Genomic DNA, 26,205 nt, shown 5'->3' on the forward strand with positions numbered 1-26,205 from the left:
TGGAAAGACAATCTGGTAATAATCTCACCAGACCAGAGAACTTTAGAAGATCAGGCCCTAGATCTCCAGATATAATTCATATGATATATATATATATATATATATATATATATATATATATATATATATATATATATATATATATATACACACACACTATTTTTAAATGACTGGGGTACCCAACCCTAGGGTATTCTAAGGGCTGGTAGGAAGTATGAATGACACTATGATGGAATAATAGCCTGTAAACTCTGACCTAAAGCTTTTACTTGACATCTATGTATGTTTCTTACCTTATGACACTTATTGTCTTTCAGAGCACTTACTGTTCTACAATGGTTCAGCACTGTGAGGCACTTAACAGGTCTGTTCAAGTTGTTAATCTAGACCCAGCTGCAGAATACTTTGACTATCCTGTCATGGCAGGTAAGTTAATATAATAATAGTAGTAGTAATATTTAGACATGTGCATTTGTCTTATGACGAATATGTATTCATCCGAATTGTGTCCCATTTGTCTATTCATCTGCATAGCGACCAGAGGAATGGACCAGAGACTGAAATGGGCGAGTAACACAAATTTTCATCTTTGTTAGTTGCATTTGTTTCGTTTTTCCTTTGGCACCTTCGGAGTGAAAAAAGGGGCAAAAGACACAGGAATGGGGGAAGGAGCTGAGATCATTTGACAAACGGGCTCATTTGTTTGCAGTGATGTACGGGGGGGGGGGGGTGTTTTATTATCCATGTGCACAATTTCCCCTGTCCTATCCTGACAGAGCATTACTAAATGAATGATGTGAGGGCCAGCAAGTTAGGCATTAAATGCCAAATATCTTGTCCGATCCCCTTTTCAACCTAGTATAGGGAGGTGGGAGTCTAAGTAAACATCAGCCATCTTTAATAAGTTTCACTTCAGCTTCTGAACAGTGTAGTTGTGTGTGCCTCTGTCAGCTGCGTTGCTTTTTCTTTCTTGGTGGGGGGAGCCTTTATGTGCAGAATCTGATACTTTTGTGCAGCACATTCTGCATTATGTTGTCACTTTGGTGGCCAGAGATTTATCATTTTTCTTTACTAGTTTACTGCTAAAGAGTTGTAGCTTTAGAATATTAATATATACTGCAGTGGGAGCATTGCTGGGACTGGAAGGTTCCTGTCTTGTTTTAATTTAAACCCTTTGTATGCAGAATTGTTTTTTTGTTTTTTGTTTTTTTTTCTATGGTAAGCAAATTTAGATTTTTTTTATATATATAATATTATATAAATATTACTAGTACTCCTCATCTAATGAAAACAATATTTTTTGTAATTCGGCATGGGGGCACTGTAACTGATACTGGCCACCTTGTGTGATCCCAGAATTAAAGGGGATATGGCTCCCAAACTGATAACCTGCCAACTTGGAGGGACAAACTGATTTGCAAGGTGCATGCGGTACAAGAAAAGGGGGGCATGACTTGCTAGGGAGAAGTGCTACAGCAGGAGGCAGATATTTTTTTTTTTATTGGTGGATACATTTATCCACTAATCAACAAGAACAAGCCAGGTTGTTCACCAAAAATAGTCTGGCATCTAAACTTACGTTCTTGCATTTCAAATAAAGATACCAAGAGAATGAAGAAAATTTGATAATAGGAGTAAATTAGAAAGTCGCTTAAAATGTCATGCTCTATCTGAATCACAAAAGAAAAAATGTGGGTTCAGTGTCCCTTTAAGCAATAATGTCCAGGATTGGGAATAACAAAATCCTAAATATATTAAGACCGAAAGCCATGCTAATACAGCAGTGGTATCCATAGCCAGTGTAATGTTAAGAGACTATAGCATGGGCTTTAGCTAGGCTACATATATCTATGGGCATGACATTGTGTATGTGTGTGTGTGTGTATATATATATATATATATATATATATATATATATATATATATATATATATATATATATATATATATATATATATATATATATATATATATATATATATATATATATATATATACACACACAGATATACATACACACACACACATATATATATATATATATATATATATATATGTGTGTGTGTGTGTATGTATATGTATGTCTGTGTGTGTATGTGTATATATATATATATATATATACACATAATTTATGTAAGAACTTACCTGATAAATTCATTTCTTTCATATTGGCAAGAGTCCATGAGCTAGTGACATATGGGTTATACAATCCTACCAGGAGGGGCAAAGTTTACCAAACCTCAAAATGCCTATAAATACACCCCTCACCACACCCACAATTCAGTTTAACGAATAGCCAAGCAGTGGGGTGATAAAGAAAGGAGTAGAAAGCATCAACAAAGGAAATTTGGAAATAATTGTGCTTTATACAAAAAATCATAACAACCATAAAAAGGGTGGGCCTCGTAGACTCTTGCCAATATGAAAGAAATTAATTTATCAGGTAAGTTCTTACATAAATTATGTTTTCTTTCATGTAATTGGCAAGAGTCCATTAGCTAGTGACATATGGGAAATCAATACCCAAGATGTGGAGTCTTCCACTCAAGAGTCACTAGAGAGGGAGGGAATAAAAATAAAAACAGCCATATTCTGCTGAAAATATTAGTCCACAACCCAAAAAAATAAGTTTATTTCATATTTGAAAGAAAAAAACTTAAATCAAAAGCAGAAGAATCAAACTGAAACAGCTGCCTGAAGAACTTTTCTACCAAAAACTGCTTCCGAAGAAGCAAATACATCAAAATGGTAGAATTTACTAAATGTATGCAAAGAGGACCAAGTTGCTGCTTTACAAATCTGATCAACTGAAGCTTCTTTATTAAAAGGCCACGAAGTGGAGACTGATCTAGTAGAATGAGCTGTAATTCTCTGAGGCGCGGTTTGACCCGACTCCAAATAAGCTTGATGAATCAAAAGTTTCAACCAAGAAGCCAAGGAAATAGCAGAAGCTTTCTGACCTTTCCTAGGACCAGAAAATAAAACATAGACTGGAAGTCTTCCTGAAATTTTTAGTAGCTTCCACATAATATTGCAAAGCTCTTACCACATCCAAAGAATGTAAGGATCTCTTCAAAGAATTCTTAGGATTAGGACATAAAGAAGGGACAACAATTTCTCTACTAATGTTGTTAGAATTCACAACCTTAGGTAAAAATTGAAAAGAAGTCCGCAAAACTGCCTTATCCTGATGAAAAATCAGAAAAGGAGACTCGCAAGAAAGAGCAGATAGCTCAGAAACTCTTCTAGCAGAAGAGATAGCCAAAAGGAACAACACTTTCCAGGAAAGTAGTTTAATGTCCAAAGAATGCATAGGCTCAAATGGAGGAGCCTGTAACGCCTTTAGAACCAAATTAAGACTCCAAGGAGTAGAAATTGATTTAATGACAGGCTTAATACGAACTAAAGCCTGTACAAAACAGTGAATATCAGGAAGTATAGCAATCTTTCTGTGAAATAAGACAGAAAGAGCGGAGATTTGTCCTTTCAAGGAACTTGCAGACAAACCCTTATCCAAACCATCCTGAAGGAACTGTAAAATTCTAGGAATTCTAAAAGAATGCCAGGAGAATTTATGAGAAGAACACCATGAAATGTAAGACTTCCAAACTCTATAATAAATCTTTCTAGAGACAGATTTACAAGCTTGTAACATAGTATTAATCACTGAGTCAGAGAAACCTCTATGACTTAGAACTAAGCGTTCAATTTCCATACCTTCAAATTTAATGATTTGAGATCCTGATGGAAAAACGGACCTTGAGATAGTAGGTCCGGCCGTAACGGAAGTGGCCAAGGCGGGCAACTGGACATTCGCACCAGATCCGCATACCAAAACCTGTGTGGCCATGCTGGAGCCACCAGCAACACAGAAGACTGTTCCATGATGATTTTGGAGATCTCTCTTGGAAGGAGAACTAGAGGCGGGAAGATGTAAGCAGGATGACAACACCAAGGAAGTGTCAGTGCTTCCGCCTGAACATCCCTGGACCTGGATAGGTATCTGGGAAGTTTCTTGTTTAGATGAGAGGCCATGAGATCTATCTCTGGAAGACCCCACATCTGAACAATCTGAGAAAACACATCTGGATGTAGAGACCACTCCCCTGGATGTAAAGTCTGGCGGCTGAGATAATCCGCCTCCCAATTGTCTACACCTGGGATATGCACCGCAGAGATTAGACAGGAGCTGTATTCCGCCCAAGCAAGTATCCAAGATACTTCTTTCATAGCTTGGGGACTGTGAGTCCCACCCTGATGACATAAGCCACGGTTGTGATATTGTCTGTCTGAAAACAAATGAATGGTTCTCTCTTTAGCAAAGGCCAAGACTGAAGAGCCCTGAGAATTGCACGGAGTTCTAAAATATTTATTGGTAATCTCGCCTCTTGAGATTTCCAAACCCCTTGTGCTGTCAGAGCTCCCCAAACAGCTCCCCAACCTGAAAGACTCGCATCTGTTGAGATCACAGTCCAGGTTGGCCGAACAAAAGAGGCCCCTTGAACCAAACGATGGTGATCTATCCACCATGTCAGAAAGTGTCGTACATTGGGATTCAAGGATATTAATTGTGATATCTTTGTATAATCCCTGCACCATTGATTCAGCATGCAAAGCTGTAGAGGTCTCATATGAAAACAAGCAAAGGGGATCGCATCCGATGCTGCAGTCATGAGACCTAAAACTTCCATGCACATAGCCACTGAAGGGAATGACTGAGACTGAAGGTGCCGGCATGCTGCGACCAATTTCTAACGTCTCTTGTCTGTTAGAGACAGAGTCATGGACACTGAATCTATCTGGAAACCTAAAAAGGTGACCCTTGTCTGAGGAATCAAGAAACTTTTTGGTAAATTGATCCTCCAACCATGTTTCCGAAGAAACAACACTAGTTGATTCATGTGAGATTCTGCAGTACGTAAAGACTGAGCTAGTACCAAGATATCGTCCAAATAAGGAAACACCGCAATACCCTGTTCTCTGATTACAGATAGTAGGGCACCCAGAACCTTTGAAAAGATTCTTGGAGCTGTTGCTAGGCCAAATGGAAGAGCAACAAATTGGTAATGCTTGTCTAGAAAAGAGAATCTCAGAAACTGATAGTGTTCTGGATGAATCGGAATATGAAGGTATGCATCCTGCAAGTCTATTGTGGACGTATAATGTCCATGCTGAACAAAAGGCAGAATAGTCCTTATAGTCACTATCTTGAAAGTTGGTACTCTTACATAACGATTCAAAATTTTCAGATCCAGAACTGGTCTGAACAAATTTTCTTTCTTTAGTACAATGAATAGATTTGAATAAAACCCCAAACCTTGTTCCTGAAGAGGAACTGGCATTATTACCCCTGAAGACTCCAGGTCTGAAATACACTTCAGAAAAGCCTGAGCTTTTACTGGATTTACAGGGAGATGTGAGAGAAAAAATCTTCTCACAGGAGGTCTTACTTTGAGTCCTATTCGATACCCTTGAGAGACAATGCTCTGAATCCAATGATTTTGGACTGATTTTATCCAAAAATCCTTGAAAAACCTTAATCTGCCCCCTACCAGCTGAGCTGGAATGAGGGCCGCACCTTCATGCGTACTTAGGGGCAGACTTTGATTTCCTAAATGGCTTGGATTTATTCCAATTTGAGGAAGGCTTCCAACTGGAAGCAGATTCCTTGGGAGGAGGATTGAGTTTTTGTTCCTTATTCTGACGAAAGGAACGAAAACGGTTAGAAGCCTTAGATTTACCCTTAGGTTTTTTATCCTGAGGCAAAAAAACTCCTTTTCCTCCAGTGATAGTTGAAATAAAAGAATCCAACTGAGAACCAAATAAATTATTACCTTGGAAAGAAAGAGATAGTAATCTAGATTTAGATGTCATATCAGCATTCCAAGATTTAAGCCACAAAGCTTGTCTAGCTAATACAGCTAAAGACATGGATCTAACATCAATTTTGATAATATCAAAAATGGCATCACAAATAAAATGATTAGCATGTTGCAGTAAGCGAACAATGCTAGAAATGTCAAAATCCAATTCACGTTGCGCTAAATTTTCCAACCAGAATGTTGATGCAGCCGCAACATCACCCAAAGAAATAGCAGGTCTGAGAAGATGACCTGAATATAAATAGGCCTTCCTTAGATAAGATTCAAGCTTCCTATCTAAAGGATTCTTAAAGGAAGTGCTATCTTCCATAGGAATAGTGGTACGTTTAGCAAGAGTAGAAATAGCCCCATCAACTTTGGGGATCTTTTCCAAAAACTCTATAGATTTTGCTGGTAAAGGATACAATCTCTTAAACCTTGAAGAAGAAATAAAGGAAGTACCTGGCTTATTCCATTCCCTAGAAATCATATCCGAAATAGCCTCAGGAATGGGAAAAACACCTGGGGAAACCACAGGAGGTTTAAAAACAGCATTTAAATGTTTATTAGACTGAACGTCAATAGGACTGGTTACCTCAATATCCAAAGTAATCAACACTTCTTTTAATAAAGAACGCATATACTCTATTTTAAATAAATAAGTAGATTTGTCAGTGTCAATATCTGAGGAATGATCTTCTGTTTCAGATAGATCCTCATCAGAAGAGGATGAATTATTATGTTGTTGGTGATTTGAAATTTCATCAGCTAAATGAGAAGTTTTAAAAGACCTTTTACTTTTATTAGAAGGTGGAAATGCAGACAAAGCCTTCATAATAGAATCAGAAACAAATTCTTTAAAATTTACAGGTATATCACGCACATTAGAAGTTGAAGGAACTGCAACTGGCAATGTACTATTACTGATGGATACACTATCTGCATGTAACATTTTATCATGACAACTATTACAAATGACATTCGGTTGAATAATTTCTACAATTTTACAACAAATGCACTTAGCTTTGGTAGAACCGATGTCAGGCAGCAATGTTCCAGCAGAAACTTCAGAGACAGGATCAGATTGGGACATCTTGCTCAATATAAGAGAAAAAACAACATATAAAGCAAAATTATCTATTTCCTTAAATGACAGTTTCAGGAATGGGAAAAAATGCAAAAGCATAGGCCTCTTGATAGAGAAGAAAGCAGGAGGCAAACATCAATGGGGTATTGAAATAATGAAAAAAATTTGGCGCCAAGTATGATGCACAACGTAATGTAAACTTTTTTGTTGCCAAAAATGACCGGAAATGAGACACTTGCGTCACTAATGACGCCACCGTGTGAAAGGTCTCGGCGTCACGTATGACGCCGGAAATGACGAAGTTGCGTCATAAACTTATCTTTTCGCGCCAAAAAAAGTTTGCGCCAAAAATGAGGCAATAAAGACTAGCATTTGACGCACCTGCGGGCCTAACACCCGCAATTGCAAAAAAGTAGTCAAATTGAAAAAAGACTAAACCCCATGTAAGAAATAAAATTCTTAAAGTGTTTATATTTCCAAATATGAAACTGACAGTCTGCAGAAGGAAATACATGAACCTGACTCATGGCTAATATAAGTACAATACATATATTTAGAACTTTATATAATTGCATAAAGTGCCAAACCATAGCTGAGAGTGTCTTAAGTAATAAAAACATACTTACCAAAAGACACCCATCCACATATAGCAGATAGCCAAACCAGTACTAAAACAGTTATTAGTAGAGGTAATGGTAAACTGAGAGTATATCGTCGATCTGAAAAGGGAGGTAGGAGATGAATCTCTACGACCGATAACAGAGAACCCATGAAATAGACCCCCGTTAGGGAAATCATTGTATTCAATAAGTGATACTCCCTTCACGTCCCTCTGACATTCGCTGTACTCTGAGAGGAATCGGGCTTCAACAATGCTGAGAAGCGCATATCGACGTAGAAATTTTAGCACAAACCTACTTCACCACCTCCATAGGCAAAATTTGTAAAACTGAATTGTGGGTGTGGTGAGGGGTGTATTTATAGGCATTTTGAGGTTTGGGAAACTTTGCCCCTCCTGGTAGGATTGTATATCCCATATGGCACTAGCTCATGGACTCTTGCCAATTACATGAAACATATATATATATATATACACACACACATACATACATATAAAAAGCTTGTCTTTTAAATATTATGTTAGTCCAATAAAAAAGGTATCGCTGCATACTGCAATACTTTGTTTTTTGAGCATCTATCTACTGGACTAACACGGCATATATATATATATATATATATATATATATATATATATATATATATATATATATATATATATATATATATATATATATATATATATATATATATATCCGTGTTAGTCCAGTAGATAGATGCTCAAAAAACAAAGTATTGCAGTATGCAGCGATACGTTTTTTATTGGACTAACATAATATTTAAAAGACAAGCTTTTTATATGTGTGTGTATATATATATATAAAATGTGTGTGTGTATATATATATATATTTTTATATATATATATATATATATATGTGTGTGTGTGTATATATATATATGTATATGTGTGTGTGTGTATGTGTGTGTATATATATATATATATATATATATAAAACACTAGAAGGTGGTTTAGAGGTTAATCTGACAGCTTTAAGAAAAAGCTGATAATAGCATAACAACTTTCTTACAATATAAGACATGTGGGATCACATGGAAATTAAAACTTAACTATTAAGTCACATAAATTAGGATGTTTACCTCTCTTACAAGAGTTGGTCTCTTTTCCTCTCATTATTTGTTTGCATTTAAACTCAATACACAGCACCTCCTACCCAAATACAATTGTAATATAATAAATTACTAAAGGTTTAATAAAGATTTGTAGTAGTGCCACTGGTATCCTTCTGCTTATTACAAGGAATATGGGTAATTCAACCGATAACCAACAACAATAATAAAGTTAAAATCTATCATAACACATGAATATGTCCTAATTTCAACTCCATTACATCATGTACTAAGCTAATTATTCATAGTGAAGTGAGTCCTGTAATTTCAGAGTGAGAGAGATGCTACAAACCTTATTATGTCTTCCACCCTACCCTAAGTTTAGGCAAGAGAGAATCCCTTAAGTATATTACAGTAATCACCATCCTCTAAAGCTCCTGCAATAGGGTGTTATCCGAAATTCAAATGAACAGTAACCCAGTTCACGGGCATACTTCTTTTGGGTAAGCCGGTTAATTCTGCCCACTGCAAAGTACATAAGGTGACTTTCACTGTTTAATCATCACCCAGCAAGTCCCACGGACCAACATGAAGCATCACACAAGGACACCATTGCCACAGGTTAATTCGTGTCAGTCCAACTCAAGTTCATGACAGGCTACCTCCAAATAAAGTGATGTTTCTGTGCAATCTTTTCCTCCCTGTCATGGAGGCTAGGTTGTAGGCAGGATGTAAAGCACCATTTTGCAGCCTGAATGTCAACAAGTACCTCACCAGTTGACCCTCAAGCTTATCTTCTTGGGACTTGTTCCTCTCTTGCGCAGCGTAGAGCAGGGAAATGGGTTTGAGGGGAGTCCTCTCTTTATCACACAGTTTTCTTTTCCCCCAAATAAAGCCCCAGCAGGAACAATTTCCATCTCAGATGAGTTAGCGACATCTTGAACTGCTGACAAATTAAACTCAGCTTTGTCTCTCTCTGTATTCAAGAATTTGCACAATTGAGATCAAACGACCAAATCTCCTTGTTTATTCTCTTCTCAAAATCGTCCCATAAAACTTGCAGAACTGTATTAAACTCCTCAATATTAATTGTTCTTGTTTAACTTAGAAAGGGAATGGTGCTGTTTACTAAACATATTCAGTGGATATCTTATCCATTGCCTGGATCTCCTGGTATTGCAGCCATACTTTGTCGCTGCCCAGACTCTCCCCTGTGAGTGAATGTTTTCATTAACTGGCATTAGCTTTGACACCAACTGATTTTGAAACGTTTTCCACTGCTGCTCCTGCCCTTCCTACTCTGTCAATTCGTCAATACCAAATGCTTAGGGAACTGCTCTGATCTGTGTCAAAGGGGCTCTAGGCATGCGTTTGTCCTCCTCCTCCCTCGGGTGTATGTGTTTTAATGTTTATGTATTGTGAGGACTACCTAGTTCAGTAACTCTGCTGCCTCTCTCACTCTTGCCCTTCCTGTTCTGTGGTGGTCATCATCTGTCAATGCCTAATCCTCAGGAACAACTTTCTTTATTTTATCCATTGGAGGTGTATTTTTGCAGTTTATAAACTGTGAGGTCTACCTAGTTCAGTAAGTTTTCTGCCTGCTGCTGCCTCTCCTGCTCGTTGGTGGTCTTCATCCATCACTGTCTAATCCTTAGAGAACTGCTGGCCGCTCAGTCCAAGGGACTCAAACACATTTGTCCTCCTCCCTTGGAGGTGTGTTTTATCAGAACCCTAATTCAGTAACTCTGCTGACTGTTACTGCCTTTTCTGATCCTGGCCTTTCTGCTCGTTGGTGGTCATTATCAGTTCATTCTAAAAATCTGCTAGCCGCTGTGTTCTTGGCACATTTGTCCTCCTGCTCTCTTGGAGTTGTATTGTTGAGGTTTATATACTATCAGAAGCCCAGTTTCAGTAACTCTGCTGCCTGAATTGAGTCTCCAAGGATAACTATAACTACAACCTTGTTATAAAGCAGGTGTGTGAGGAATGTGGGTACTTTGGCATGAGGGATTTGAAAAAAAAACAATAAGGGAGTTGAAAAAAAGATTATACGGAAAAGCTTAGAAGGGGGAGATAATAGGAAAGTGTAAACTGTAGTACTAGTGAATAATTGATATTAGTGTAATTATCAAATTGTTTGAATTCTCTTTGTAAAAATCATTCTAGCTGTATGTTCTCTTGTCACAATTGGCACTGAATCTTTCAATTGTTGGCATTTCCTAGCAGTGTCATTTTGTTGCTAAAAGGAATGTTTTCTGGGCTTTCCATTGGCAGTAATGCAATTGATTGTCTAATATTTATTTTATTGATAATCTCTCCATCACTGCACTTATTTAATTTATTTTACTTGTCTCCTGTTCCCTCCTTACATTTGCATTATGAAGAATGGGTCATTATTATTAAGATAGTTGAGATCGTAAAGGGATATTAACCAGTGCTCCTTTAGTAAAAACAAATATGTTAAATCAAAGTGAACCTAAAAAAAATAAAATAACTTTTTTATTGCAAAACGAGCACTTTTAAATTCTCAGTGTAGCAACTACCCTCAGAATGAGAGCTGACATGTTAGTAACTTAGGTTGCATTCTGCCAGTTTTTTTTTTTTTTTTAGCAAATCAGACTCCCTGTTTATCTATTCATTGCATACTAAAATCCTTTTAAAATGATGAATAGTACATATTGGAATTATTTCTATTATGTACGAGCCACCCCTTAGTGCTTTATTACAACATATCCCTTTAATTATTGTAATAGTTATGTAATATAAATTGTTGACATTTTAAGTACTGTAAATATTCAACTACATTTTTTAAAGTAATTCTTTATTAAAAGAAGAAAACATAAAGAACTAAATGATAAAGAAATCAATACATTTTGTAATTAGATTGTACAATTCATATCTGATGGTCTTGTACAACGCTTTTTATTTCCTGTATATGGCTTCCTGGCATGGAGAAAATAAAATTGACATACAGCACAGAATTGCCACCAATACAATTGTAGATTTTGACATGTATGCAGGTCTCTATCTATCTCTATCTCTAGGGTTGACTGTTGAAACAAATAAAGGGCACTTTCATATACTTCAGATACTTCATGCCTGAAAGCGCCTTTGTTTCAACCAATTGCTGTTCTTAGCTGGGGTGACGTTTTCACCTCTTAACAAATAGCCGTGTGGTAAATCCGGCTCCCATGGGCGCCAAACCCGGTTTACCGCATGGCTATTTGCTAAGAGGTGAAAACATCATCTCTTAGCAAAAGAAATTTGCAGCTAAGAACGCTGAACGGTTGAAACGAATAAAGGCACTTTCTGCATGAAGTATCTTTATACTTCATGAATGAAAGTGCCCTTTATTTGTTTCAACAGTCAGTCCTTGTGTTTCAAAACGCTATGGTTGACTTTCACTTTAATGAGTCAAGTACCAAACAGTAAAGTTAAATTGGCGTGCGCTGTCTGAATCATGAATGTTTTTCTTTTTAAAGACACAAGGATCATCTTCATTACTTATGGGATATTCACCTCCTGGTCAGCAGGAGGAGGCAAAGAGTACCACAGCAGAGCTGTCAAATAGCTCCTCCCTTCCCTCCCACTCCAGTCATTCTCTTTGCCTACGTTAGTGATAGGAAGAGGTAAAGTGAGGAGTTAATATAGATTCTTCAATCAATTATTTTTAAAGTAGTGCCAGAGTGTGCTGCTTTGTTCTAGGGTGTAGCTGTAGTCCATATCAGTCTCTTCAGTAGAGCTTTTGGTGGCTTTAGAGCAATGGGAACTGGTGGGACATAATTCTCACTGCGCCTCCCATACATTTCTGCTGCCCTTATTCTGATAGTCTAAGCAAACTTAACTCAGGCTCTATCATTTTCCACAGGGCTATAGGAGGGAGAGGACCTCTTACACCTGCTGGACTGTCCTGCTGTCGGACAGCATTGAGTTAAGTGCTGACTTTTTATTCTGGGAATAATCAAAGACTCAGAGGAGAGTGGGCACTTTAATCAGATTTACACACAAGGCTCAGCAATATGGGGCTCTTTGTGATTGGGACATTATGCTCTCTAAGTATGGAGGGTTGTGTTGACGGCTTAAGTACAGGCACTGGGGCTGGGAGTTAAGCTACATTTTTTTTTCACTTTAGTTTGTTTATTTTACTATGTGAAGCCGGTCGGGTTGTGTGCCTATTACTGACGCCCACGATGGGCGGGGCTATGTTTTCACGCACTTTTTAATGCACTGCGCAGTTTTCAGTCCTTGTCTGAGCACGTAGCTGTTCCGGGTACTCGGTGGTTGTTACACAAACGGCTGGAGCATCGCACTAGAACCACATGGACTTTTCACTCAGAGCAAGCGGTTGCGTAGTGTTTTCAAGCCCTTGAGACTGCTTAGAGATTGTTGGAAGATAGTGCAGTGGATCCGAGCGGCAGGTAGGCGCCTCAGCAGTTGTGTCTGAATATTATTATATTTAACGGAGGATATGTTTTTTCTTTCTGCAAGGAAAATGGTTTCCATTTAAATTTTAAAGTCACAGTACCTTTTTCAGACGTTCAAAATTATTTGAGCTAAATTGATCTATTTAAATTTTGTTGTTTATTTTGGGACAACTTTTTTTCTACTTGCAGTAAAAATGTCTAGTTCTAAAATTTAAAGGGCCAGTATCAGTTTTTTTTGTAATAAGATTTTCTATATAAAGGTAAAGTTTTATTACATTGTTGTTCTACTGTGCTTCAGCATGGACATAGGAGCTATACAAGATGTTACTTGCTTCATGTGTTTGGATGGCAATGTGGGAGAGGGCTTTAAGGTATAGAGAGAAGATTTTTCATGAACAAGACTTTTCAAAAGAGGATGCTTCTCAGGAGTCTGACGAGATTCAGAGTATGCCGCAGCTTTCTCCCCAAGCGTCCAAAACCTTAACGCCCTCACAAGCGGTGCCCTGTATTTCTGCTCTAGCACCTGCTGGAGTTACTTTAAAAGACATAGCTGCGCTCATGTATTCCACAATTTCTGATTTGTTGTCTGCTTTTCCTATGCTACAAGGCAAACGTAAGAGGAAAGACAACCATGTTATCAGTGCGGTTTCTGATACCATGGTGGCAATCTCGGATGTACCCTCCCAGGGAACTGAGATGGAGAGTATAGAGGTTCTATCAGAAGGCGAAATTTCAGATTCAGAGAGTTCATTGCCTTTGACTGATTCAGAGGTTGTCTCTTTCAGATTTAAACTAGAACACCTCCGCCTGTTACTCAGGGAGGTTTTAGTTACCTTAGACGACTGTGATTCCACAGTAGTGGTCGCTCCTGCAAAGTCGAGTAAATTGGACAGATATTTCGAAGTTCCTTCTTACTCAGATGTTTTTCCCGTTCCTAAGCAAGCTTCGGAGATTGTTTCTAAGGAATGGTAGAGACCAGGTATTCCCTTCTCTCCATCTCCTATTTTCAAGAAGATGTTTCCTATAGCTGACGCTGTCAGGGAAGCTTGGCAAACAGTTCCACCTTAGCCAAGCGAACTACTATTCCCATTGAGGATAGCTGTGCCTTTAAAGATCCCATGGACAAGAAGTTGGAGGGTCTACTTAATAAGCTTTATGTTCACCAGGGTCTGCTATTGCAGCCGGCTGCGTGCATTGCTACTGTCACTAGTGCAGCAGCCTATGGGTTTGATGCTCTGTCCGAGTCTCTCAAGACTGAGACTCCTTAGAGGAGATCCAAGATAGGATTAAAGCTCTGAAGTTAGCTAATGCCTTTATTACGGACGCTTCTCTGCGAATTACTAAATTAGCAGCTTAGAGTTCGGGGGTTCTCTATCCTAGCCCGCAGAGCTTTAGGGTTAAAACCTTGGTCTGCGGACATGTCTAAGCTTCTAGCGATTCCTTACAAGGGGAAGACCTTGTTTGGACCTGGCCTGACAGAAATGATCTCTGATATCACGGGAGGTAAGACTCATCTCCTTCCTCAGGATAAGAGAAACAAGCAGAAAGGACGACAGAGTAATTTTCGTTCCCTTTCAAAATTTCAAGGGAAATTCTTTCTCTTCCTCCTCTAAACCAGAACAACCTAAGCCTACTTTGAGACCCAACCAGTCTTGGAACAAGGGTAAACAATCCAAGAAGCCTGCTGTTGAATCCAAAACAGCAGGAAGGGCATGCCCCCGATCCGGGACCGGATCTGGTAGGGGGCAAACTTTCCTTCTTCGTTCGGGACGTTCAGGATCCCTGGGCTATAGAAATAGTGTCTCAGTGATACAAACTGGAGTTCAAAAGTTTTCCTCCCTGAGGAAGATTTCTTCTTTCAAGATTATCTGCAAACCACATAAAAAAAAAAGAGGCGTTCTTACATTGTGTAAGAGACCTCTCCTCCCTGGGAGTGATTATTCACATTCCAGTACAGGAACAGGGGCAGGGTTTTTATTCAAATCTGTGGTTCCCAAAATGGAGAGAAACTTCAGACCTTTCTTAGACCTCAAGAATCTAAACAAGTTTCTCAGAGTTCAATCATTCAAGATGGAGACTATTCGTACCATTCTTCCATTGATCCAGTAGGGTCAATTCATGACAGTGGATTTGAAGGATGCATATCTACATCTTCCTATCCACAGAGATCATCACAAGTTCCTGAGGTTTGCCTTTCTGGACAAACACTTTCAGTTCGTGGCTCTTCCTTTCGACCTGGCCACGGCACCCAGAATTTTCACAAAGGTTCTGGGGTCTCTGCTGGCGGTTCTAAGACCGCGGGGCATTGCGGTGGCACCTTATCTGGACGATATTCTAATCCAGGCACCATCTTGTCAACAAGCAAGATCTCATACCGACGTGCTATCTTTCCTGAGAACTCACGGGTAGAAGGTAAATCTGGAAAAGAGTTCCTTAAGCCCGAAGACAAGGGTGACCTCCTTGGGAACTCTAATCGATTCTATATCCATGAGAATTTTTCTGTCAGTGGTCAGGAAATCAAAGATTCTAGATACCTATCGAGCCCTTCAATCCACTCCTCGGCCATCAGTGGCTCAGTGCATGGAGGTAATCGGACTGATGGTGGCGTCAATGGACATCATCCCGTTTGCTCGGTTCCACCTCAGGCCTCTGCAGTTAGACATGCTCAGGCAGTGGAATGGAGATTATGCAGACTTGTCTCCTCGAATAACCCTGGGAGACGAGGGACTCTATTCATTGGTGGTTGTCTCTGGATCATCTATCCCAGGGAACCTGCTTTCGCAGACCGGCCTGGGTGATTGTGACAACAGACGCCAGCCTTCTAGGGTGGGGAGCTGTCTGGGGTCCCCTAAAGGCTCAGGGACTATGGACTCAGGCGAGTCTGTTCTTCCTATAAACATTCTGGAACTAAGAGCGATCTTCAATGCTCTTCTGGCCTGGCCTCAGTTGGCTTAGGCCCAGTTTATCAGATTCCAATCGGACAACATAACATCAGTGGCTTACATCAATCATCAGGGAGGAACGAGGAGTTCCTTAGCGATGACCGAGGTAGCCTAGATAATCCAGTGGGCGGAGGCTCATTCTTGCCATCTGTCAGCAATCCACATCCCAGGAGTGGACAACTGGGAGACGGATTTTCTGCGCAGGCAGACTTTTCATCCAGGAGAGTGGGAACTCCATCCGGAAGTGTTCTCCAACCTGATTCTCAAATGGCGTTAGCCGGAGTTGGCTCTCATGGCATCCCATTAGAATGCCAAGCTTCCGAGATACGGGTCGAGGTCCAGGGATCCTCAAGCTGAACTTAGATGCTCTGGCGGTTCCTTGGCTCTTCAGCCTAGCATACCTATTTCCCCCGTTTGCACTTCTTCCTCGGGTCATTGCTCGAATCAAACAGGAGAAGGCATCGGTGATCTCATTGCTCCTGCTTGGCCTCGCAGGATTTGGTATGCAGAGCTGGTGGACATGTCATCTCTGCCACCTTGGAGACTTCCGTTGAGGAAGGACCTTCTAATTCAAGGACCGTTCCTTCACCCAAATCTAGTTTCTCTGAAGCTGACTGCTTGGAGATTGAACGCTTAATCTTATCCAAGCGGGGTTTTTCTGATTCGGTCATAAAGACCATGATTCAGGGTCGTAAGCCTGTCGCTAGAATGATTTTACCATAAGATATGGCGTAAATATCTCTATTGGTGTGAATCCAATGGCTACTCATGGAGTAGTTAGGATTCCCAGAATTTTGTCTTTTCTTCAAGAAGGTTTGGAGAAAGGTTTATCGACCAGTTCCCTGGAGGGTCAGATCTCTGCTTTATCTATTTTGTTACACAAACGTCCAGCAGATGTCCCAGATGTACAATCTTTTTGTCAGGCCTTAGTTAGGATCAGGCCTGTGTTTAAACCAGTTACTCCTCCATGGAGCCTGAATTTAGTTCTTAAAGTTCTTCAAGGGGCTCAGTTTGAGCCTATGCATTCCTTAGATATTAAGTTATTATTTTGGAAAGTTTTATTTCTTGTTGCTATTTCTTCAGCTCATAGAGTGTCAGAGCTCTCGGCGTTGCAATACACTTCTCCTTATCTTATTTTCCAGTCCGATAAGGTAGTTTTTCGTACTAAGCTAGGTTTTCTTCCTAAGGTTGTTTCAGATAGGAACATTAACCAGGAGATTGTGGTTCCTTCCTTGTGTCCTAATCCTCCTTCTCAGAAAGAACGTCTTTTGCACAATTTGGAGGTGGTCCGTGCTTTAAAATTTTATTTACAAGCAACTAATGATTTTTGTCAGTCCTCTTCTTTGTTTGTAATTTTCTCTGGAAAACGTAAGGGTCAGAAAGCTACGGCTACCTCTTTCCTTTTGGCTGAAGAGTATCATCCGTTTTGCATATGAGACTGCTGGACAGCAGCCTCCTCAGAGAGTTACGGCTCATTCCATTAGTGCTGTTGCTTCCTCATGGGCATTCAAAAATGAAGCTTCTGTAGAACAGATTTGCAAGGCTGCAACTTGGTCCTCTCTTCACACTTTTTCTAAATTCTATAAATTTGATACTTTTGCCTCGGCTGAGGACGCTTTTGGGAGAAAGGTTCTTCAAGCAGTGGTGCCTTCCGTTTAGGTACCCTGTCTTGTCCCTCCCGTATTATCTATGTCCTCTAGCTTGGGTATTGTATCCCATAAGTAATGAAGATGATCCGTGGACTCATCGTGTCTTTAAAAAGAAAAGAAAATGTATGCTTACCTGATAAATTTGTTTCTTTTTAGACACAATGAGTCCACGGCCCGTCCTGTTCTTTTAAGACAGGTTGTTAATTATTGTAAACTTCAGACACCTCTGCACCTTGGCTTTTCCTTTCTCTTCCTAACTTTGGTTGAATGACTGGAGTGGGAGGGAAGGGAGGAGCTATTTGACAGCTCTGCTGTGGTGCTCTTTGCCGCCTCCTGCTGACCATGAGGTAAATATCTCATAAGTAATGAAGATGAACTGTGGACTCATCGTGCCTTAAAAGAAACAAATTTATCAGGTAAGCATAAATTTTCTTTTTTTGCTTTTACGTTGTTAAATTGAAGCTTCAAAATTGAAGGGCACTTCATAACTATGGAAAGGCAGAGCGTTGTGAAGGTATTAGAAGTTGGAGACTTTTTTAGTGAAAGGTTTAAAGATGGGAAGGACCCATTATCAACGAGTAATATTTTTTTTGTCTTGTCCCAGATATCCGTGAGCTGATTGAAGTGGATGATGTCATGGAGGACAGTTCATTGCGATTTGGACCAAATGGAGGTCTGGTTTATTGCATGGAGTATTTTGCAAACAACTTTGACTGGCTGGAGAGCTGCCTGGGACATACAGAGGATGATTACATACTGTTTGACTGTCCAGGTGAGCTCTCTCTCAACCATTCTTCTAGTGCACGAGGACAGCTTAGTGATTGAATCCTTGATATCAGTGTTAATTTCGTCGACTAAAACTAGACTAAAATGACTATAAAACTAAAGAAATTCTGATGACTAAAATACGACTAAAACTAAAATGACATTTTAGTCAAAAGACTATGACTAAAACTAAATCAAAATTTGCTGACAAAAACATTTTATGCAAGTTGTTATAATCAATCCATATCTAATTACTGCTCTTTTGTAAAATTTATGAAACTTAAAGGGACACTGTACACAAATTTTTTCTTTTGTAATTCAGAAAGAGCATGCAATTTTAAGCAACTTTCTAATTTACTCCTATTATCAATTTTTCTTCGTTCTCTTGCTATCATTATTTGAAAAAGAAGGCATCTAAACTTTTTTTTGGTTTCAGTACTCTGGACAGCACTTTTTTATTGGTGGATGAATTTAACCACCAATCAGCAAGGACAACCCAGGTTGTTCACCAAAAATGGGCCGGCATCTAAACTTACATTCTTGCATTTCAAATAAAGATACCAATAGAATAAAGAAAATTTGATAATAGGAGTAAATTAGAAAGTTGCTTAAAATTTTATGCTCAATCTGAATCACAAAAGATTTTTTTTGGGTACAGTGTCCCTTTAATTTTATTACATTTTAAGATAGACATGTTATATACCACAACAGTTAAATCTGTTAAATCTGTATTGCATGTTCAAACCTTAATACCATAAATAAAAACAGGTTAATAAACCTTTACTCCAGGAGTATATAATGAGTTTGGAAGTTCTAGAGCAGTGCTAATATCGTTGCCGAAACTTTTTCGAATCTGTGAACAATCAATTGATTCTTCCTATAGAAATAAGCATAACCCACGAATAATGGTTTAAGTTATGCTGTGCCTGTGCTAGCTGCAGAAACTTTTTGTTGTGTTGTTACTTGATACTTGTTTTAATTATTAACATAGAACTGTTAAAGGTTTTATATTGGGTAATATGTTCAATTTAGCCAATACAGTTTACAGTTTTTTTTTTATATTTTAAAGTTGCACGTCTGTTTGTTTATGAAACTTGGTTTTATTTAATTTTAAGTTTAATAAAGATGTTACATATCACAACGGCTAAATCTGTGTCTGTATTGCATGTTTAAACCTTAATACCATAAATATTAACAGGTATTATGTTTACTCCTAGAGTATGTAATCAGTTTGCAAATGATAGAGAAATGCTTAAATAATGCATTACACTTTAACTAAACCCCTTAGATTTTAGTTGACTAAAATCTACTGGGATTTAGTCGACTAAAATCTACTGGAAATTCAGTCGAGTAAAACTAGACTAAAACTAAAACAATTCAGATGACTAAAATACGACTAAAACTAAAATGGCATTTTAGTCAAAAGACTAAGACTAAATTGAAATTTGCCGTCAAAATTAACACTGCTTGATATACAGAATATAATAACCCTATAATTACAGTTTTATCTCTTTGTGATATAGTTGGTTTAAAATTAGAAAATCACAGTCTGCAATCTCATCTGTTTGTCTTGCATTTAAAACAAACGTATTTAATAAAGTTACATTTTTTTTCATTTATTTTTTTTATCTGTTTGTAAGGAGAAATAATGCTAATAAAACACATCACACATGAATACAGATGTTATTTGCATATGTGATTTATGGTAAAACAACTCAATATGATCTGCAGACGTTCAGTGTACTTGCAATATGTTTAATTTGTGAAATCAGTGTTTTACGTGTGGAAAATGTATGTACTGATTAAATTAAGGTTGTTGAATACAAGGCCTGAGAACCACAGATCAGCTTTCCATTGCATCTAATCTGGTGCCCCTACTATTCATCTATTGCTCCCAATTCTACACTTAGAGACAGTGAAAACCTTGCAGTTATATATTCTATGTCTTGCTATAGAATAACTATCTAAGCAAAACTAAAGATTTTTTTATAAAAATCTCAAGTTGTTTATTGTCCCTTACTCCCTTTTAATGACCTTGAGATTGCTTTGAATATTTATTTTAGTTGTCACTTCAGGTGCATGTGCAAACTGAACCTTTCTCCCTAGGTCAAATTGAGCTCTACACACATTTGCCAGTAATGAAGTACCTGGTGGATCAGCTACAGCAGTGGGAGTTCAGAGTCTGTGGAGTCTTCTTAGTAGATTCACAATTTATGGTGGAATCATTCAAGGTATGTTCATGATTAGATCCTAATTATTGCTTAAAGGGCCATAATACTCAAATGTTTAAACACTTGAAAGTGATGCAGCATAGCTGTAAAAAGCTGACTAGAAAATATCACCTGAACATCTCTATGTAAAAAAGAAAGATATTTTACCTCAAAAGTTCCTCAGTTGCCACATCCCATTGTAAAGGACTTCTAAGCAGCATATCAATATGTCTGTCCCGGGACAGCCGAAGGGTTGAGCCTTGTGCACTCTCTAGCCTTGTGCACTATTTGAAAGTACAAATAAAGCAAGCTGGACCTCTGTCTCCAGCTGACTGTGCAAGGAAAACACTTCCAAGGGTGTGAAAACAAGACTATTGATAGATGATTGGGACCATGAGGTGCTCTTCTTTGTTTTCCCCATAGAATCTTTCCAAGCAATCTGCCAGAAGAGGAGCTGACTTATGGACTTTTTGATTATTATCCTATTCACTGTTTATTATTGATATTTTCACTTACATAGGAGTGTATAACTTTTGCACATATAGAGATATATATTATTTTAAATTCTCACATTTTATATTACTATTATATATATATATATATATATATATATATATATATATATATATATATATATATATAAAAATGTTTTATTTTTATTTAAATTCTTATGATAATTTATTCACAGTATTTATAATTAGCGCCCTCTATTTTTCTTCTTTTTTTTGGAAGAGTTTGAATTTATTTTGTATGACCTATAATACATAGAGGTCTGCTTCATCCTGTGCTGATGTTGCTATAATATAGTGTCATCAAGAATGTTTCTCCTTGCACCACCTCAGTCTTGCAGATTGATTGGATGAGTCAAAGGGAACAAGCCATTGAATTTAACTCATATAGAACCAGATATAGTATATGATCTGACCAATCATAGACACTTGTATACTAGAAATGACTGCCTAACTACAGGCTTTAGTTTTATACCTATCTGTAGCATATTCTAATTGGCTACATGAGTATGTGTTGTCATGGATTGTGATCAAATCTATAGCCATATAATACTTATAGCATTTAATGTGACAATTGTAACTTAAAAATGTAAAGAAATGTTGAAAATGAGTAATGTTGTTGTGGTTTTTTTTGTTTGTTTTTTTAAAGTTTATTTCTGGTGTCATGTCAGCTCTCAGTGCTATGATCTCTCTGGAAATACCTCAATGTAATATCATGACGAAAATGGATTTGTTAAGCAAGAAAGCCAAAAAAGAAATAGAAAAGTAAGTACTCTATTACATGATTTCATGTTTTATAAAGTGTGAAATGCATCATGGGAAAACTGTATAGTATTAGTTTGCATAGTGTCAGAGTGTGCTTCAGTTGTAAGAATATCCTTTTCTCCAACATTGGTGTGTCCGGTCCACGGCGTCATCCTTACTTGTGGGAATATCTCTTCCCCAACAGGAAATGGCAAAGAGTCCCAGCAAAGCTGGCCATATAGTCCCTCCTAGGCTCCGCCCACCCCAGTCATTCTCTTTGCCGTTGCACAGGCAACATCTCCACGGAGATGGTTAAGAGTATGTGGTGTTTAGTTGTAGTTTTTTATTCTACTATCAAGAGTTTGTTATTTTAAAATAGTGCTGGTATGTACTATTTACTCTGAAACAGAAAAAGATGAAGAATTCTGTTTGTGAGAGGAAGATGATTTTAGCAGACAGTAACTAAAATCCTTTGCTGTTTCCACATAGGACTGTTGAGATGAAGTAACTTCAGTTGGGGGAAACAGTTAGCAGACTTTTCTGCTTAAGGTATGACTAGCCATATTTTTAACAAGACTGTGTAATGCTGGAAGGCTGTCATTTCCCCTCATGGGTACCGGTAAGCCATTTTCTTAGTCTCAAGCAGAATAAAGGGCTTAATATGGGCTATAAAACTGGTAGACACTTTTATGGGCAAAATCGATTGCTTTATTTGGGCATTTTATACATGTTTATGCTGGTATTTCACACTTATAAACTTGGGGAACGTTTTTTAACGTCAGGCACTATGTTAGACACCTTTTTTAGTCAGGAAGGGCCTTCCCAGTTGTAGGCTGAGCCTCATTTTCGCGCCATTACTGTGCAGTTGTTTTTGAGAGCAAGACATGCAGATGCATGTGTGAGGACCTGAAAATAGTTGGAAAAGTTCCTAGAAGGCGTCATTTGGTATCGTATTCCCCTCTGGGCTTGGTAGAGTCGCAGCAAAGGCTGTAGCTGGGACTGTAGAGGGGTTAAAACTGTAACCGGCTCCGGTTTCGTTATTTTAAGGGTTAAAGCTCTGAAAATTGGTGTGCAATACTTTTAATGCTTTAAGACACTGTGGTGAAATTTTGGTAAATTTTGAACAATTCCTTCATATTTTTTCACATATTCAGTAATAAAGTGTGCTCTGTTTAAAATTTAAAGAGACAGTAACGGTTTTGTTTTAAAACGTTTTTTGTGTTTTACTGACAAGTTTAAGCCTGTTTAACATGTCTGTGCCTTCAGATAAGCTATGTTCTATATGTATGAAAGTCAATGTGTCTCCCCCTTCTAAATTATGTGATAATTGTGCCAAAGGGTCCAAACAAAGTAAGGACAGTACTGTCACAGATAATGAAGTTGCCCAAGATGATTCATCAGATAAAGGGAGTAGACATGGTTCTACATCATCTCCTTCTGTGTCTACACCAGTTTTGCCCACGCAGGAGGCCCCTAGTACTTCTAGCACGCCAATGCTTATTACCATGCAACAATTGACGGCTGTAATGGATAACTCCATAGCAAATATTTTATCCAAAATGCCTGCATATCAGAGAAAGCGCGATTGCTCTGTTTTAAACACTGAAGAGCAGGAGGGCGCTGATGATAATTGTTCTGTCATACCCTCACACCAATCTGAAGGGGCCATGAGGGAGGTTTTGTCAGATGGGGAAATTTCAGATTCAGGAAAAATTTCCCAACAGGCTGAACCTGATGTTGTGACATTTAAATTTAAATTAGAGCATCTCCGCTCACTGCTTAAGGAGGTGTTATCTACTCTGGATGATTGTGAAAACCTGGTCATTCCAGAAAAATTATGCAAGATGGACAAGTTCCTAGAGGTTCCGGTGCACCCCGACGCTTTTCCTATACCCAAGCGGGTGGCGGACATAGTGAATAAGGAATGGGAGAAGCCCGGCATACCTTTTGTTCCCCCTCCTATATTTAAGAAATTATTTCCTATGGTCGACCCCAGAAAGGACTTATGGCAGACAGTCCCTAAGGTCGAGGGGGCAGTTTCTACTCTAAACAAGCGCACTACTATTCCTATCGAGGATAATTGTGCTTTCAAAGATCCTATGGATAAAGAATTGGAGGGTTTGCTTAAAAAGATTTTTGTATAGCAAGGTTACCTTCTTCAACCCATTTTGTGCATTGTTCCGGTCACTACAGCAGCGTGGTTCTGGTTCGAGGAACTAGAAAAGTCGCTCAGTAGAGAGACTCCATATGAGGAGGTTATGGACAGAGTTCACGCACTTAAGTTGGCTAACTCTTTTATTTTAGATGCCGCTTTGCAAATAGCTAGATTAGCGGCGAAAAATTCAGGGTTTGCAATTGTGGCGCGCAGAGCGCTTTGGCTAAAGTCTTGGTCAGCGGATGTATCATCCAAGACAAAATTGCTTAATATCCCCTTCAAGGGTAAAACTCTCTTTGGGCCAGAATTGAAAGAGATTATCTCAGACATCACTGGGGGAAAGGGCCACGCCCTCCCACAAGATAGGCCTTTCAAAGCCAAGAATAAGTCTAATTTTCGTTCCTTTCGTAATTTCAGGAACGGAGCAGGCTCTAATTCTGCATCCTCTAAGCAAGAGGGTAATACCTCGCAGACCAAACCAGCCTGGAAACCGATGCAAGGCTGGAACAAGGGTAAGCAGGCCAAGAAGCCTGCCGCTGCTAACAAAACAGCATGAAGGAGTAGCCCCTGATCCGGGACCGGATCTAGTGGGGGGCAGACTCTCTCTCTCTTTGCTCAGGCTTGGGCAAGAGATGTTCAGGATCCCTGGATGCTAGAAATAGTTTCTCAGGGTTATCTTCTGGAATTCAAGGAACTACCCCCAAGGGGAAGGTTCCACATGTCTCCATTATCCTCAAACCAAATAAAGAGACAGGCATTCTTACATTGTGTAGAAGACCTGTTAAAGATGGGAGTGATACACCCAGTTCCAACGGCGGAACAAGGAATGGGATTTTACTCAAATCTGTTTGTAGTTCCCAAAAAAGAGGGAACTTTCAGACCAATCCTGGATTTAAAGATCCTAAACAAATTTCTCAGAGTACCATCGTTCAAGATGGAAACCATTCGAATGATTCTACCCACAATTCAGGAAGGTCAATTTATGACTACCGTGGATCTAAAGGATGCGTATCTACATATCCCTATCCACAAAGAACATCATCAGTTCCTAAGGTTCGCCTTTCTGCACAAACATTACCAGTTTGTGGCCCTCCCATTCGGGTTAGCCACTGCTCCAAGGATTTTCACAAAGGTACTCGGATCCCTTCATTGCAGTAGTACCGTACTTGGACGACATTCTAGTACAAGTGTCGTCTCTTTCAAAGGCAAAGGCTCACTCAGACATCGTTCTGGCCTTTCTCAGATCTCACGGATGGAAGGTGAACATAGAAAAAAGTTCCCTGTCTCCGTCGACAAGAGTTCCCTTCTTGGGAACAATAATAGATTCCTTAGAAATGAGGATTTTCTTGACAGAAGTCAGAAAGTCAAAACTTCTAAACGCTTGTCAAGTTCTTCATTCTATTCCTCGTCCTTCCGTAGCTCAGTGCATGGAAGTAGTAGGATTGATGGTTGCAGCAATGGACATAGTTCCTTTTGCGCAAATTCATCTAAGACCATTACAACTGTGCATGCTGAAACAGTGGAATGGGGACTATACAGACTTGTCTCCAGTGATTCAGATAGATCAGAAGACCAGAGACTCACTCCGTTGGTGGCTAACCCAGGATCACCTATCCCAGGGAATGAGCTTCCGCAGTCCAGAGTGGGTCATCGTCACGACCGACGCCAGCCTAGTGGGCTGGGGCGCGATCTGGGAATCCCTGAAAGCTCAGGGACTGTGGTCTCGGGAAGAGTCTCTTCTCCCGATAAACATTCTGGAACTAAGAGCGATATTCAATGCTCTCAGGGCTTGGCCTCAGCTAGCAAAGGCCAGATTCATAAGATTCCAATCAGACAACATGACGACTGTTGCGTATATCAATCATCAGGGGGGAACAAGGAGTTCCCTGGCGATGAAAGAAGTGACCAAAATAATACAATGGGCGGAGAATCACTCCTGCCACCTATATGCGATCCACATTCCAGGTGTGGAAAACTGGGAAGCGGATTATTGGAGTCGTCAGACATTCCATCCGGGGGAGTGGGAACTCCACCCGGAGATCTTTGCCCAGTTGACGCAACTATGGGGCATTCCAGATATGGATCTGATGGCGTCTCGTCAGAACTTCAAGGTTCCTTGCTACGGGTCCAGATCCAGGGATCCCAAGGCGACTCTAGTGGATGCACTAGTAG

The 26,205-nt window shown here is 39.1% G+C and overlaps 1 protein-coding gene across 3 annotated transcripts in view; it reads left to right on the plus strand.

The window, feature by feature from the left end:
- Positions 1-26,205, plus strand: part of GPN3 (GPN-loop GTPase 3) — a 56,779-nt gene that overhangs the window by 10,702 nt on the left and 19,872 nt on the right. For all 3 annotated transcript variants that reach the window (XR_008400628.1, XM_053701726.1, XM_053701727.1), the window contains exons 2-5: positions 318-426; positions 18,255-18,422; positions 20,522-20,646; positions 21,784-21,899. Coding sequence is in view for 2 of the 3 variants with exons in the window: in XM_053701726.1 (XP_053557701.1) it covers positions 318-426; positions 18,255-18,422; positions 20,522-20,646; positions 21,784-21,899 (518 nt within the window). In the remaining variant the exon portion in view is untranslated. The remainder of the gene's footprint in view (positions 1-317; positions 427-18,254; positions 18,423-20,521; positions 20,647-21,783; positions 21,900-26,205) is intronic.

The sequence above is a fragment of the Bombina bombina genome, chromosome 2, assembly GCF_027579735.1.
Source record: "Bombina bombina isolate aBomBom1 chromosome 2, aBomBom1.pri, whole genome shotgun sequence".
NCBI lineage: Eukaryota > Metazoa > Chordata > Amphibia > Anura > Bombinatoridae > Bombina > Bombina bombina.